General features: G+C 35.4%; 2 protein-coding genes across 3 annotated transcripts in view; both read right to left on the bottom strand.

Annotated features, from left to right (window-relative positions):
* Nucleotides 1-5,708, bottom strand: part of LOC109820975 (cyclin-B1-2-like) — a 7,901-nt gene extending 2,193 nt beyond the window's left edge. Inside the window, exons 1-2 of the mRNA XM_020387174.1 lie at nt 5,532-5,708; nt 5,337-5,437 (exon numbers count right to left, since the gene is read on the bottom strand). Coding sequence (XP_020242763.1) covers nt 5,337-5,437; nt 5,532-5,648 — 218 coding nt within the window. The 5' untranslated portion in view covers nt 5,649-5,708. The remainder of the gene's footprint in view (nt 1-5,336; nt 5,438-5,531) is intronic.
* LOC109820982 (WUSCHEL-related homeobox 8-like) lies at nt 7,232-11,181 on the bottom strand. 2 transcript variants are annotated; one of them, XM_020387180.1, is made up of 4 exons: nt 10,844-11,181; nt 8,070-8,537; nt 7,731-7,782; nt 7,232-7,554 (listed from the first exon to the last, which is right to left on the bottom strand). In XM_020387180.1, exons 1-4 carry the CDS (start codon nt 11,070-11,072, stop codon nt 7,500-7,502), a joined length of 804 nt encoding a protein of 267 aa, XP_020242769.1. In that variant the 5' UTR covers nt 11,073-11,181; the 3' UTR covers nt 7,232-7,499. The 2 variants fall into 2 exon arrangements, with proteins under 2 accessions (XP_020242769.1, XP_020242774.1); XM_020387185.1 differs by lacking the exon at nt 7,731-7,782 and having other exon boundaries at nt 10,844-11,179.

Below are 16,444 nucleotides of genomic sequence, written 5' to 3' on the forward strand. Positions count from 1 at the left end.
CCCCCCCCCCAAAAAAAAAAAAACTAATATTTAGTTCTTTAGTGGTTTCCTTTCTCTGAAACTTCTTGTCCTATGTGCTGTTAATCTTGAGTTTTGAGCTTATGTGTTCTTTTAGCAGATTTATGGCCGGTTTACTTTTGTGATCGCCATTTTTATCTTGTTGAATGTTTTTCCCCTCTACAGGCTTTGGTAACTTTGTTTCTACAAATTATTTTGAAGAGGCAAGGTAGCAAAACAGTTTCATGTTTTTCTCTATGTCGTTTGTTGTAGTATTAGATTGTAGATTCAGGTGTTGATGTCTGTAGGATTTTTTGTTTTTTTTTTTGTACATTATACAGGGATTTGGGTTGAGTTGTAAATCTGATTTAATGTGGATGGTGTTGTTGATCTTATCTTTTTTATCTTCATTAGTGCTAATTCATTGCCGATTAACTGAAATTTTCTTGTAGCATCTCTCAGTGATGTCTTGGCTTAGATTTGTTCATAGATATATGAACTATACAATATTTTATGCATGTGGATTTTATTGGGTTTTGGCGTTAAGTTGTAGATCTAGTTTAATTATAAGCATACGGTTGTATCAAGCATTGTTTGTTATAGAACTAGAGCAGACTGGCCCACAGGACATGCAACACCATATATCTTGGCATTGCTGGTTATAGAAATAGAGCACACTGAACCACATGAAAATGCAACACCATCCTGGAACACTCACCTGAGACATTGCAGTGATATATTGAGCGATCATGGTTGGAAAGGAAAGACACCAAAAGATAATTAAATTTAGTCCTTTAGAATGCAGAAGTTAGCTTGTATAATGAATTCTATTTCAATCTGCCAGATAAGGGAAAACAGGGCTATGGGCTGAATATTACACGTGGACAAGTTTGAGAAATTTTTACCCATCAAAATAGACATATCCAATCTATATAGGGAGTTTCCCATGTCTAGCATCCAATCTATGTAGGGATTTTCCCATGTCTAGTTTAACCATGGAGGGATCAACTTCAAAACAATATACAACCTAAAACTGGTCAACGAAATACAGGAAAAAAAGGAAGAACAGGACGAGAAGGGAAGCCTGACTAAACTGTGTAAATGTAGTGTATACAAGATATTCAAAATTAGCTTTGCAGGTTGAGCAAGAATGGGGATAGTAGATTTTTACACAATCAAATATGCATGGATTCTGGAAGAGCTGTTGAACCATGTACGTTATACAATGACTACGTAAAGGAATCAAAAGAGCTGGAAATCTTTGTGACATATGATTTAGCCAAAAAAGATAAGGCGCAACTGATGTTTTGGATTTACAATTGATATGGCTAAAATAAAAGTTACTGTACATATACAAGGGGAGTTGAAGGCATATAACTTGCACACTTGTCAGATGGGTGATCAAACAAGTATAAGGTTGATAAACATTTGTGTGAATTCCCTGAGGAAACTCTCTGTTATAGGTCACTTGATACCTTAGCTTCATTCAAAAAGGAGATTACGTAGTTAAAAGCTTTAAGTAGCATGTTTGAGGAGACATGATAGAAGCATGTGCTTCAAGTTATTATTATCTTTCATCTCGTATCAGCTGAGTGACTGCAGCTTCTTTTTTTTTGTTGGGTGGGGTGGGGTGGGGGGGGCATGATGTATATTATCCTAATCAGCTCCAATATCCTATAAATCCACCAGTATAACTAGATCAAGCTAACAAGTTCTTCATCAAGAAAGTTAGCAAGAGGTAATTCAACTCTCAATAACTCTTGTTGAACTCTCTAATTTATACTAGACAAATTAGAGTTAGCATGTGATAGTCACATGAAAACTACATCCAAATTATTCACAAAACACCCTTACCTTGAAATTAATCACAAAACATCCTTAAAACAACCCTTTACTTAATTACAATTTGTTTTCTGAAAATACAATCTTTACTCCAAATCCATCATTAAAACTTAAATCCCCGATTCCCCATATCTTATCAACCCTCTCATTATTCACATAACCAATAATAAATATTACTCTTCGTAACTCTCTTTAAAAATGTCTCTGTCCTATGCATTTACTCTCATAACAAAACAAGGCTTAGAATTTTAAAATTAGCAATCTTTCTATAATTGAAACCTATCTTACAAATTAAAAATGGAATGGATATCCAAGCACTAAGCATGATATTAAGAACTTGTATATTAATTGTGCTATTTTTATCACACATATATGGTAGTCATGTATAAATAATACAATGTTAACTACAAATGGACCAGATATATGCCGAGTGATCACCAAAAAATTGTTAATAATCTGTTTATAAATGAAGAAAATGCAAACTACCTCATATACTATCTAAAATTTGATTAATGCTAACCGTATTTGCTTAAATGGATTTAAATATGAAGTGGAAAAGTATACTTTAAAAGTATATTTACTCCTAATAACAAAGAACATGAACAATGTCAGGCTCATTGTTCTTTATGATGTTAACTTCATAGCAACAAAAGTATAAAAAAGACCTCCACTATAACAGAAACTATTATTCAAGGCGTAAAGTCAGCACTCAACGTAGTTTCCCTAACAAGAAGCTAACTAGAACTCACCAAGAGAAAAATACAAGAGTAACAATTTGTAACTCGTATGTTTAAAAATTGAGGCTCCTCTATTATGTGCTAAGAAGTTCAATGCCTAACATTGCAACAAACAAAATTTCATACATTCATCGGCATCATCTGTGGGTTGTCCATCTTTAATTAAATACACTAATGCATGTGGACTCAATTAAATATACAACTAAATTATCCACTTTTTTTGACCCAAGATAAATACACGAAACTATGATAGATAACTAAATTATCCACTTTGCTAGCCAAGAAAAATACAATAAGCTTGAGAGATTTACATGTCGGTTGTGACTGCTGCCAATCGCAACAGGCGATGACTTAAATATATAGTTTTGAACTACAAGAAGAGTCTGCTTATGTTTCAGCACATGAGCTGATGTCATATAATCTTTATTGAAATGTCTTTCCTTTCTCAAGGATAATCTCTATCCTAAGGTGGTTACTAACATTTAAAATCATAGCTGCTTTCATATCAAACATCAAATTTTAAGCTAACCATAAAATTAAAAGTTAAGTTTCTGTAGAACAATAAAAAATTAAACCTGCGATTTAAATAATAAAAAAGAATAGAATTGCACGCATCCAATTCCATAAAGACAAGTGTACTATACGAGTAGTTTGGTACGGTTCCTAGAATTTGGGTGTCTCTAACAATGGTATCAGAGCCAGCTCCATGCTTCTCAGTTTCCGACCTTACGTTCTCTCTGAATCAAGTACTAGCGCGCAAGGGAAAAGTAGAGATGTTGATATTTTGACCTTCACTAGGACAGTGCTAAAAATATGAGAAAATTATATGAGAAAATTATATGTACACAAATCTAAATGATATTATATAAATCCACCAGTATAACTAGATAAAACTAACAAGTTCTTTATCAAGAAAGTTAGCAAGAGGTAATTCAACTCTCAATAACTCTTGTTGAACTCTCTAATTTATACTAGACAAATTAGAGTTAGCATGTGATAGTCACATGAAAACTACCTCCAAATTATTCACAAAACATCCTTAAAACAACCCTTTACTTAATTACAATTTGTTTTCTGAAAATACAATCTTTACTCCAAATCCATCATTAAAACTTAAATCCCCGATTCCCCATATCTTATCAACCCTCTCATTATTCACATAACCAATAATAAATATTACTCTTCGTAACTCTCTTTAAAAATGTCTCTGTCCTATGCATTTACTCTCATAACAAAACAAGGCTTAGAATTTTAAAATTAGCAATCTTTCTATAATTGAAACTTATCTTACAAATTAAAAATGGAATGGATATCCAAGCACTAAGCATGATATTAAGAACTTGTATATTAATTGTGCTATTTTTATCACACATATATGGTAGTCATGTATAAATAATACAATGTTAGCTACAAATGGACCAGATATATGCCGAGTGGTCACCAAAAAATTGTTAATAATCTGTTTATAAATGAAGAAAATGCAAACCACCTCATATACTATCTAAATTTTGATTAATGCTAACCGTATTTGCTTAAATGGATTTAAATATGAAGTGGAAAAGTATACTTTAAAGTATATTTACTACTAATAACAAAGAACATGAACAATGTCAGGCTCATTGTTCTTTATAATATTAACTTCATAGCAACAAAAGTATAAAAAAGACCACTATAACAGAAACTATTATTCAAGGCGTAAAGTCAGTACTCAACGTAGTTTCCCTAACAAGAAGCTAACTCGTATGTTTAAAAATTGAGGCTCCTCTATTATGTGCCAAGAAGTTCAATGCCTAACATTGCAACAAACCAAATTTCATACATTCATCGGCATCATCTGTGGGTTGTCCATCTTTAATTAAATACACTAATGCATGTGGACTCAATTAAATATACAACTAAATTATCCACTTTTTGACCCAAGATAAATACCCGAAACTATGATAGATAACTAAATTATCCACTTTGCTAGTCAAGAAAAATACAGTAAGCTTGACAGATACACATGTCGGTTGTGACTGCTGCCAATCGCAACAGACGATGACTTAAAAATATAGTTTTGGACTACAAGAAGAAGAGTCTGCTTACGTTTCAGCATATGAGCTGATGTCATATAATCTTTATTGAAATGTCTTTCCTTTCACAAGGATAATCTCTATCCTAAGGTGGTTACTAACATTTAAAATCATAGCTGCTTTCATATCAAACTTCAAATTTTAAGCTAACCATAAAATTAAAAGATAAAGTTTCTGTAGAACAATAAAAAATTAAACCGGCAATTTAAATAATAAAAAAGAATAGAATTGCACGCATCCAATTCCATAAAGACAAGTGTACTATACGAGTAGTTTGGTACGGTTCCTAGAATTTGGGTGTCTCTAACAATGGTATCAGAGCCAGCTCCATGCTTCTCAGTTTCCGACCTTACGTTCTCTCTGAATCAAGTACTAGTGCAAGGGAAAAGTAGCGATGTTTTGACCTTCACTAGGACAGTGCTAGACAGGCTGCGGAAGTGCAGTGTTAAAATGTTGACTATATGGGTATTCGATCAGAGTTTATAGTGATCTCCCTTACCTCCACCTAACAATTAGGTTTTAGGGGTGACTTCTCCTAAACCCAAAAGACTCTCAACTCCTATCCCACACAAATAACTAAAAATAACACGATCAAACCTTAAATCACCAGCTTTCGACACTCATATTTGTTGGTTAAAGCATCATTAAACCTAGTTCTAGGCATAATTTAACGGTTAAGAATCGAGACCTGGAGAGGATTTGGCGATCGAGATCCTTCTTCAGGTTGAAAGCCGAGCCATAGGTGAGATCCAGCCCCTGTCTCTTCTTCTCCGCCAAGCTCCTCAGATTCTAAATCATCATCAGATCAAAGAAGCCAGTCCGAAATCAGAACAACGAGAAAAGCTCAGGACATGAGATTAGGGTTAGGGTTAGGGTTTCTCACGGTCTCTCGAAGGGACTGGAGAGGATGAACGCCGACGATGTCGCCTTTGACTCCGTCTAATCCAAATCGGAGCGTGTCGTGGTTCACCGTCGCGTTGAGATCGATTGATTTCGACATTTATTATTATTATTATTATTGTTTTTTCCTTCTGCGTTCTCTTCGTTTCTCTTTCTCTGTCCTTGGTTGTGAGGCTTTTTTAATGGAGAAGAAACTCAGAAAGCGGGTCGGGTTAGAAAAAGGTTTGGGTCGGGGTCTAACTGACACCGGAACCAAACCCAAGTTTGAATTTTAGGTTTTCGAGATTTTGTTGGGAGATCAAAGTAACAAGATTACACTAATTAATATACTGCAATTAAAGAGATGTCACTAGTTTTGCATGAGATAACATGTATTAATTTTTTTCCGAACACATTTATTTTAAAGGGGCTGTTTGGTTCATTTCCTAGAAACCTAAGTTTGTGAGATTAGTCATGGAAAATAGATTGTGAGACCCATTTTCATGTTTTCAAACCCATTTCACGACTTTTTGTAAGGAAATGATTTTCCTTAAATTTGGGACACATCGCACTATTATCTTACTAGTGGGTGGGTTCTACATGCACAACATCTATTTTTTTCTTCTCTCAACCAAAAACACGAAAAGAAAACCAAACACCTTCACATGGGTGTGTTGGGTGTTTTGATTTCCTTTTCTTAGTTTCTCAGCCAACCAAACAGCCCCTAAGAGGGTTGAAATAACACCCTATAAGCTCAGGTCTGAAATAAGCTAAACCTCTCAAAACTCGGGGTTTTACTGATCAGCCTCTTTAAAAAGGTTAAGACACGACCCTTAATTTATAAAGAAAAGCATATAGCACTTTTTTATTTCCAAACAGATGGAAAACAGGGTAAGGATTACATTCCGTTAACCAGTGTAATCACGATTCGGAGTTGTTTGTTCTACACATTTGGTGCGCGTTTTGCAGTTTTGCATTGAAAAGAAAAGCCTGTAGGTCTAAAACCTTGGACTTTGTATCAAATACGTCTAAAAACATTCTTCGCCCATCTCTTGCACCACAGCTATTTAAACGCTCAATCCTAGACGGTATTCAGTAGGGATGGTTCATGACAATAAATGTGCATTCTTCTTAGACCATCGAATTTCATGATTCATGCGCCAATCCGAAAGTTGATCCCCTTAGACGCATATTTATTGTTATGGACCGTTATTACTGGATACTTTAGTTACAAATGCGCTTATAAACATTTACACGTGGTGGTGTATAAACGCATGTGCATAGATGCTTAAAGACACAAGATAGCCTGCATTAATGTGAGCACTTCCACCAATAAAAATGTCGGGGCAGTGATTAATCTCTAACCATTCATAGGAAGAGTGTGTACTTTGAGAAAGATTCACAGCTTCAACCCCAAAATTATGCTTTCTGTACAAACTCTTTCATCTAATGGTGATCGAGTTCATCCCCAAGATGATCAGTCCTTTGTTTCTTAAGAAATTGACCAACCGACTCAAATACTGGATATAGAGGAGTTAAAGATCTTTTACCAATTTATTTACCAAATAAAAGGAAGAACCAATGAAGGTCAAATAAAAAGAAAATTCAATAAAGGTCGTATTTCAATCGTTTTTCCTTTTCAAACACGAGATAGTATGGCGGAAAAATAATTCAAATCATTGGTAACATAAATCAAGGAGCAGCTATGTCAATACTAAGTTTATATTAATAAGTAAATAGAAAATTCAAGATAATCTTTCAGTTTACTACAACCGTCATCACCTTAACTATTAACATCTGTGGATATAGAGCTTTCTAATGTGCAGCATATAATAGGAACTGCACATTTGTTGATCCTCCAACATTCTGCTGTTAATTTCCAATGCTATCCTACTGAGTCCATGTCCAAGCTCACAGAGAGCTCAAATTCAAACAGCAGGCTCAACCCATGAAGTCATAGCTCTCAGCAGACTCAAAAGGACTGTAACTCCCAGGTACCTCCATTTTCCCCATCAATTGATCCATTCCTGCATCATTCATCGACCCGATAAAAAAATGTAATATTCCTACCTATACTAAATGAAAATAAAGAAAATTAAATGAAATAGGGTAAATTTGACAAAACCACATTAACTTTGTGAGGATTTGCACAAAACCAACTGGAAATTTATAAATCATAGAAAAGCCCCCGAGCTTGTCTCACTTGAGTATCATACTGATGTCCGAGTGTCCAACACTTAAAGTTGTCGCATTCTCTGCATGTAATAACATTTGAAAATTTTTACCCCTGTCCACTAAATAGAACTTCTACATTGCCCTTTTCAGATAAGGGTAGGCAACACGTAAAGAATGTAGTTTAGACCTTTTACTCTACACACTAACGTCATTTATGAGAATCTACAATAATTCAAGAGGGTTTAGTATAATTTTGAAAGTTCAAGGAAGACTTTCTGCGATTTGTAAAGTTCACAGGGGTTTTGTGCATAACACCCCAAACTTAAGGAAGGCTTTGTGAAACTTAACCGAGGAAACATTTACTTACTTGGATTCGATAGAATATTTTCATAGAAAGACATCTGGCCAAGACTACCAGATGACTTTGAATTTGATGGAGAAACCCCTTGTATTCTTTTAGGATCCTGAGGTGTGTTATTGTAGGAAGAATCATCTCCATTATGTAACTTAGCTTTCTTTTCTTTTGGGGACTCATTCTCTCCCTCAGCTTCAGATTCAGGATAATTTGATGCATTGGTCATCTGCTTTCTCTTTGATCGCGCTCTCCGATTCTGAAACCAATTATAGACATTTGTTTCAGAAATTTGACCGTGTTGGGTGAGTTCGTTAGTTATCTCCTTTATCTTTTGCTTGCTTGGGGTTCCATTGCCTTGGTCGAATATGCTCTCAAGAATCTGCAACTGAATTGGTGTTGGAGTCCATCGCTGCCTTGCTGCAATCTTATGGCCTCCAGTGCTCATTAGGGGATCACAATAAAGGTTCCCGAGCCTCATACCTAAACAAGAAATCTAGCCGTTATGAAAGATAACAGAAAGTTTATGGATTCATGAATAACAGAATCATCGTCCTAGTAGCACAAAGGCAGACAATGAATACCCAGCTACATTATTTGGTTGCATGGGAGAGAGATGTTTTCTTGTAAGGTTAATTTCCATAAAAAAGTTTGTGCATATGGCACTGAATCCCAAGAAATTTTGAAACTCTCACGAGACCTCCAATAACTTCGGGAATTTCAGAAAAGCTCCCAGAATGTATTTTCTTCACTTGATCCTCATAATGGCGTCAGCCCATATTTTGAGTTCCCAAACAGAGAATTTCACATAAACGTCGTGAAGTATTCAGTAGGGCTTAAGTGGGAAAAAATCAAAATGTTTTGGGGTTTTCTGGAATTCCCAAACTTATTGGGGCTTTACTAAGAGTTTCCAATTTTTGGGAGGTTGAGTGCAAAATTGCCAAGCTTACTGGGGCTTTAGTGAAATTTACCCTTTCATTTAACGCATTCACATGAGGAATATACAATTTGATAAGACAGATGAGAATTATTACTGCTTTTAAGCTAAATTTCTCAATCTTTTGCATGCATGAAAGATATTTATCTTCCATCTACTGTGGTATCCTCTGTTTACTTAACTAATTCAGCATGCCACCCTGACACTCACTATTAGATTTGGATCGCAATTTCCAATTAGATTGTGAGCCGGTTATTATCCTATATTCTTAACTCCATGTCTACTCAAGATCAAACATTATGATTGTGATTTCTAAGCTCTGTGATACAATTGTAGAAAGTTAATTGAAAAATTGCCCATGATCTTTACTAAAAATATTGTTGAACGTGAATGTCTAGTTACATCAGCATAGACATGCACAAAACTGACAGCGTAACTGTGGTAGACTAAGGGAGAAACAACAAAGTATCAAATAATACCATTAACTTGAATAGACCACATATCATGAAGATTGATGACTTCTTGGAGACCATGACAAATAGAACCAGAAATTTCCTACACTGGAATAGAGGAAACCATAATAGATTTTTCGGTAATGAAATATACCCATAATAGATTTTTCTGGAAAACATTGAATTATGCAATGTGTCAATACTACATTAAGGTCGTAACTAGAAAAAAAATTAGGCTAAATAGCACTTAAACACCTTATAGTTTAACCTACTTTGCACTTATATACCCAAGTTGTAAAATGTAGCAATTAAATACCCCTACCTTGCTTAAAAATGTCATGTTAATAGCTTTTGTTACTTAAACATGAGAATATTCCCAACATGTCGATTATAGGTTTCTTTTACCCTCATTGATTGCTGTATTTACAATTTTTGTGAGAGAGAGAGACAGTGTGTGTGTGTGTGGGTGGGTGGGTGTGTGGGTTAAAATGAGTGTGTCTCTGTGTGTGTGTGTGTGTGTGTGTGTGTGTGTGTGTTTGACCTTTAACCCTAAAAAATTAACTCCATCTAGAGATTCTAACGAAGAGAAACTAGGGTTTATTAATTACTACCTTTTGCAAGTTGGGGTATATACATAAGATGCAAAGTAGGTTAAACTGTAAGGAATTTAAGTGCTATTTAGCCTAAACATTAGATGAATGTTTTTGAAAATGAATTGAAAACATGTTAGCCTGTATTATTCATGGACCTCGATAAAACAGGGCTTAGTTGCCAAACATGCCATGAAAACTCTATTTTAATTTGAACGTCACCTACACTCAGTTGGCTAGATACAAGCGAAAAAGACGGAAATTTTCACAATTGTAGTGTGCACAAACTGCCAGCCTAAAGTGTATAGATTCTAATTACAGGTCTATTACAAAGTAGCTTCCAGATTCAGTTCATAACTGCGTCGTCTTCACATGGATTAACCATTCAGCTCATCTAATTACAGAGCAACGTAAGGGGGGGGGGGGCGGGGTGGGGTGTGTAAAAAACTGAAACCCAAACTAGTAACCTTGAATTGAGCCCAATAAAAGCATGATGATCAATAAATGCCTAACTAAACTATAGTTAGTGTCAGAGACTAAAACTGCACCAAATTAGATAAAATTACAGAAAGCCGCAAAAGGCACGAATAGCAAAAAAAAAAATTTTTGCCCGACTGACTGTAAGAAACTCAAATTTCCCATCTCAAAATCTCTCATTTCCTCGAGGTAAGCAAAACCCAGAAACCAAAAAATACCTAAAAATAGAAGAATCGCTTGCAAAACCTCTCCTTCCCAAAGATTGAGAAAAAACCCAGAACCCAAAATTGCATCTTTTAAAGAGAGAGAAATAAAAAAAGTTAAATCTGTAACCTGCAATGGAGTCGTTATGGGCAGTGACGGCTTTATGCATCTCAACGAGCTGCTCACAAATGGAGGCGTAGACTGAGATCTGACGGCGGAGGACCTCCATCTGCTCGTCCGTCATCACTTTCACGTACAGAGCCCCATCGCCCAGTGATCTTTCCCTGTTGCTGCCGTTGACGGCGTTAGTTTTGACGGCGGAAGGGGAAGGGGAAGGAGATGGGTTTTGGGTCTCCATTGTTTGTTCTCGGTTGATTTGCTTCTCAAATTGAGAAGACTTTCCTTTCTTTGTTTGGAGGCGAGCAATTGAGGAGAGTGGAGGTTAGTGGGAGTAAAAGGAGAAATTAACGGCACGCGCGACTTTTCCCCCTTTTTTTGTTGGAATATTTTACTAATTGGTTAATTGCCTTTTAAATATGGATTTATGCCTGATTAGCCTCCATTATGGGGGTCTTTTGTCATGTTAGACCCTAGATTATTTCTCAATTGTGTACTGTACTTCATATATTGTTAATTTACATCCCCAACCTCAATTGTTGAGTTGTGGTATTTCATCGCAGTAAAGCCCTAGGTTTTGTCTTGTTTTAGGTTCTCGAATTTAATATTTACAAATAACACCACAAGATCTATTAATTCCAAGAGTTAATCATCATACTAGGGTAATAGTTACGGTCGAAATCTCTCCGTGGTTATTGTCTTAGACAAGAGTTAATTTCACAAAATCCCTTGAACTGAGGGGGGTTTTGCACAAAACCCTTCGAAATGTTTTGATCTCACAAAACCCCTCATTTAAATGACTCTCAATTTGGTCATTTGTCATTTATGGTCAATATATCCACCTCTCGATTTATGATTTTTTTTTATATATTTAAATGACGACTCAAAATGTTTAATGTATTTTAGCACTGTAGGTTATGTAAGGATACTGTACGATGCTTGATGAGTGATTAGCACACTACTTCTCATATTATTAGTGATCATAATCGCATAAGTTTTTCTATTACATTTATCGGTAACGAAATGAAAATGAAAGAAGAAGTTGCTTAACAAAAGGCAAGAATGCACTGTGATGACAAAAGAGAAAAAGAAGAGACCATGGGTAGCTTGGTTTCTCCTTTTCTCAATCCAATCTATATCTAGATCTCATTATTAATGTTTGGATCAACTTTGAAGGTAGATGATACATGTAATGATATAAAGGGCGTGCCTTTGTGTGACGTTGAGGTCAAGCTAATCCTCTCAACCTTTTTTTTTATAGGAAACAAAAAGTCTCAAAAGGGAGTGGAAGAGGAAATTTGATGAAAAAGGAGTTCGGTTGGTAGGTGGACTTGCAGTAACAGTGGTTTTGTAATTATTAGGCTAATAAAGCCCCCCCTTTGCCTTGATTTGGATTAGTAGCGGTTAACTAATAGAAATGTAGCTCACATAATGAATCTATGGTAGGCCCTACTTTGCCGTTTCCATATACATTACAATCCCATTAATTATTAGACAATTTAGTTAAGGGGGTGTTTGGTTAAATGAAGGTGACACGAAGGTGTGAAAGTCACTTATTTTTGCAAGTGCGAAAGTAGATCCCTGTCAACATGAAAGTGAAATGCAATGTTTGTTTGTAAAAATGAATTAATCTTGGAACTAGGAAAATAAAGATGATGTGGCAATTATTTATTTATTTGTTATTTAAATTCATATTACACTCTAAACTCTAATAATTATTCTGGTAACAACTAAAGAACGAATTGAAAGCCTCGTGTATATATATCATCAATTACTTGTACTAATTTTTATAGATTCTTTGTATTATGTATTTTTTTTACTTATGTACTTTATATTTTTTTAATAACGTAATGGCTTATTAAATGCCTAGTCATGTTACAACTGTACAACAATCACGCTAAAATGTGTAGTCATGTTCATAACTTGTCTAATTCATATTATATACATGACATAACAATGTACACAGCTATAAAAGAAATAATATAATTAGCATGTAAGAAAATTTTAGGGGGAGGTGATTGTTTCCGCCGAATAACATGGGAAATAAGGTAAGATAAATAATAAATATACTAATTAATTAGGAGTGGTCCCCACTTTTTTCTCACTTTCACTTGACTTCAGCACTTTTTTAGGGGAACTTAAACATGCATTAGAGCTTATGTGGACTCATTTTAACATTTTACTTTCAAAATTACTTTCAATAAAACAAACACCAAAAGTCTTAAAATCATTTTACTTTCATACTTTTACAATTCACTTTCATAAAAACAAACACCCCCTAAATGTTGCGACGAATTGAAAGAATGCAACGTTTTATGGTAGCATACGGTATCTTTTTATGTAACATGCAATACCTTTTCAGAAGATTTTTTGGGGGAAAAAAATCTTCCGGCGTTTATTTTGTTCAAGGTTCAATCCAGTTTGAACTCAGTCCAAACTTTTGACTCGAGCTCAGTTATACCATGAATTTGTCAGAAAAATCACCGCAAATAATCAGAAAGAATTCCAAAAACGGGTTGGAAAGCGGACCCGAGAAAGGGGTAATCGTGTGATCACTGCCCTAGAACAATAGTCGCTGTCTTCGTAGAGGCGATTCGATACGACCACGGTTAGCGGTAAGAACCCCCCGAGAAGGCCGGCACCAAAGTTTACTGCGAACTTTGGTCTCTTGCTCAATGGATGTTTGTCTGACAAATTAAAACGATAAATCAAAATATTGTAGAGAATTATGAGAGAGAGAATAGAGATTGCTCATTCTTTTTTCTTCTGTTCTTCAGACTTCCCTGAGATCCATTTTAATAGCCTTGTGAATTTTTTCCGTTGAGTGAACACTTGTTGATGAGGCCGGAGAGGACGCCGACGTTGCCACCATATGGGGGAGAATCTTCCGCTCAGAGGAAAGAGAATGGAGGAATCGGGGAAGTGTTATACAGAGAAGAGGATAAGGAAAGAAATATATATTATGCAAATGTACCCCTCAAAATATCATATTTGTATAAGAATTAAGTAAGAATTCAATCTTTTAATTAATTCCAACACCCCCCCCAAAAAAAAAGATTGAGTTTTGGGAATAAAAAATAACAACTATAATAATGATAACAAAAAACATAGGTCGGGCAACCTCATATAAATCGGCAAAGATAGTTTTCGGCTTTGAATATTTGCTTAGTGACATTTGTCGCAATCTGAGTGGCATAATGGATTAGACCTTGCATTAGACCCCTTGATCAGAAATTAACAAAAGCACACATAATATGCATCCATTTATTGAGCGAGCGGTTTGAAGCGTTAATGGTCATGCTTACAATAACCATCTCATGAGAGTTACTAGGAATCAGCCCTATGTCCCCAACTGCGGTCGTCACGGTTCCTCTCACGTAGGTAAGTCCTGGATATTGCACGCCCCACAAATGTTGGACTTATTAAGAGTAGAACTCGTCCTGCCCAGTCACATCATATGAGCACTGTCACCATAGGAATGAGGGAGTAGCTAACATGGTGCAAGTCATAAATACATCCAATACTATAAAAGAAGTATAACTCCGAAGGTCAGTGCTCCATATGAGATCACCAATCCAGTTTGTTTCTACCACATTGAACCTTCCATGAGAATAACTCACCAATCAAAGGTTGGGTTCCCGCTGTCAATGAACTCTACTATGGGCTTAACCACATTCCCCTCGATGATTCTAGGACTGCACTCCTAGATAAACACTTATTTTCCCATAATGTTCTGCACAGATTTAAATCTTATCTGCAGATGTTTGTTCAACTTTTTATTAATGGTATTTTTTTAAAAAGTTCTATAGTGGATCTGGAGTCTGTGTGAATAGATATGGGAGGAATAGATCCAGACACAAAAGGGAGCTCAAATATAAGGTTCTTCAACCATTCAACATCTGAGCAGCAAGAATCTAAAGCTATAAGTTCAGACTCCATGGTGCTTCTGGCAATCATTATTTTCTTACAAGACCTCCAAGATATAGCACCATCACCAAGCATAAAAATAAATCCAGAAATAGACTTCACATTATCAGAATTAGTGACCCAGTTAGCATCACTATACCCTTCAATCACATCAGGGTATCCAGTATAAATTAAACAATATTCTGTTGTGCCTCTCAAATATCTAAAGACTCTTTCTAACGCATTCTATTAATCCTGACTTAGGTTACTAGTGTATCTACTTAGTCTATCTACTGCATAAGCAATGTCAGGTCTGGTTCGGTTTGTCACATAAAGAAGAGAGTCTATTAATTGTGAATATCTATGTTGGGATATAGGCTCATCATCATGTCTGTTCAAGGTGATTGAGGAATTATAAGGTGTATTCATAGGTTTGCACTTATGAAATTCAAATTTCTCTAACATTTTCTCTATGCTATGGGATAGACTCAAAGAAATGCCTTTAAAAGTTTTGGAGATTTTCATTCCAAGAATCCAATCAGCTTCTCCAAGATCTTTCATGTTAAAATTCTTTGACAAATGATATTTAGCTTCTAGAACAACTTTGATTGAAGTCCCAAAGATGAGAATATCATCTACATACAAACACAAGATGACACAATCATTGTGAATAACTGTCCCAAAGATGAGAATATCATCTACATACAAACACAAGATGACACAATCATTGTGAATAACTTTTGAGTAAACACATTTATAACACAAGATGACACAATCATTGTGAATAACTTTTGAGTAAACACATTTATCAAACTCATTGATAGAAACCCCATATTCTGTAATGATTTTGTTAAATTTTTGGTGTCATTGTTTAGGAGCTTGTTTAAGTCCATATAGAGATTTCACCAATTTGCATACCTTTCTTTCTTGACCTTTGGCTAAGAACCCTTCCGGTTGGTCCATATAAATCTCTTCTTCGAGATCGCCATTTAAGAAAGAGATCTTAACATCCATTTGGTGAATAGTCATCTTGTGAATAGAAACTAATGCTAGAAGAACTCTAATAGTTGAAATCCTAGCTACAGGGGAGTATGTATCAAAGTAGTCAATATCCTTTTTTTGAGTATACCCTTTTTCTACCAGTCTAGCTTTGTATTTCTCAATGGTTCCCTCATATCTTAATTTCTTCTTGAAAATCTATCTACAACCAACTGGTTTACATTCTGGAGGTAAGTCAGTTAAAACCCAAGTATTATTTTCTATAATAGATTTAATTTCACTATCTATGGCTTCTTTCCAAAAAGGAGCTTCAGAAGAATCCATGGCTTCTTGGTAGGTGTTTGGATCACCTTAAACCAAAAAGGTAAAGAACTCTTCTCCGAAATTCTTTTCAATTCTTCCTCTCTTGCTTCTTCTGGGTTCTACTTCTATAGATTGTGGAGTACTGGAAGATGAGGCAAAGCTAGAAGAAGGAAGTGTGCTAGAAGAGAGCTCACTAGGAGTCCTAGTCCTGAAAGGGAATATATCTTCAAAATATCCTGTATCTCGAGCCTCAATGATAGTGTTGTTGGTTATATCACTAATATCCGAGTTGACTACTAAAAATCGGTTTGCGTTGCTATCTAATGCATATCTTATACATGCAGCATCTACAATTTTAGAACTAATTTTTCTCTTCTTAGGTTCAGGTATCCCTACCTTAGCTAG

Source organism: Asparagus officinalis, chromosome 1 (assembly GCF_001876935.1).
Source record: "Asparagus officinalis chromosome 1, Aspof.V1, whole genome shotgun sequence".
Taxonomy (NCBI): Eukaryota; Viridiplantae; Streptophyta; class Magnoliopsida; order Asparagales; family Asparagaceae; genus Asparagus; species Asparagus officinalis.

Bases quoted from the DNA above. Each gene is read 5' to 3' on its own strand.
- LOC109820982 (XM_020387180.1), bottom strand. From the start codon at position 11,072: ATGGAGACCCAAAACCCATCTCCTTCCCCTTCCCCTTCCGCCGTCAAA. The intron at 8,538-10,843 runs GTTACAGATTTA...TTTCTTGTTTAG, and splicing joins CCATAACGACTCCATTGCAG to GTATGAGGCTCGGGAACCTT. The intron at 7,783-8,069 runs GTAAGTAAATGT...TATTACATGCAG, and splicing joins AAATATTCTATCGAATCCAA to AGAATGCGACAACTTTAAGT.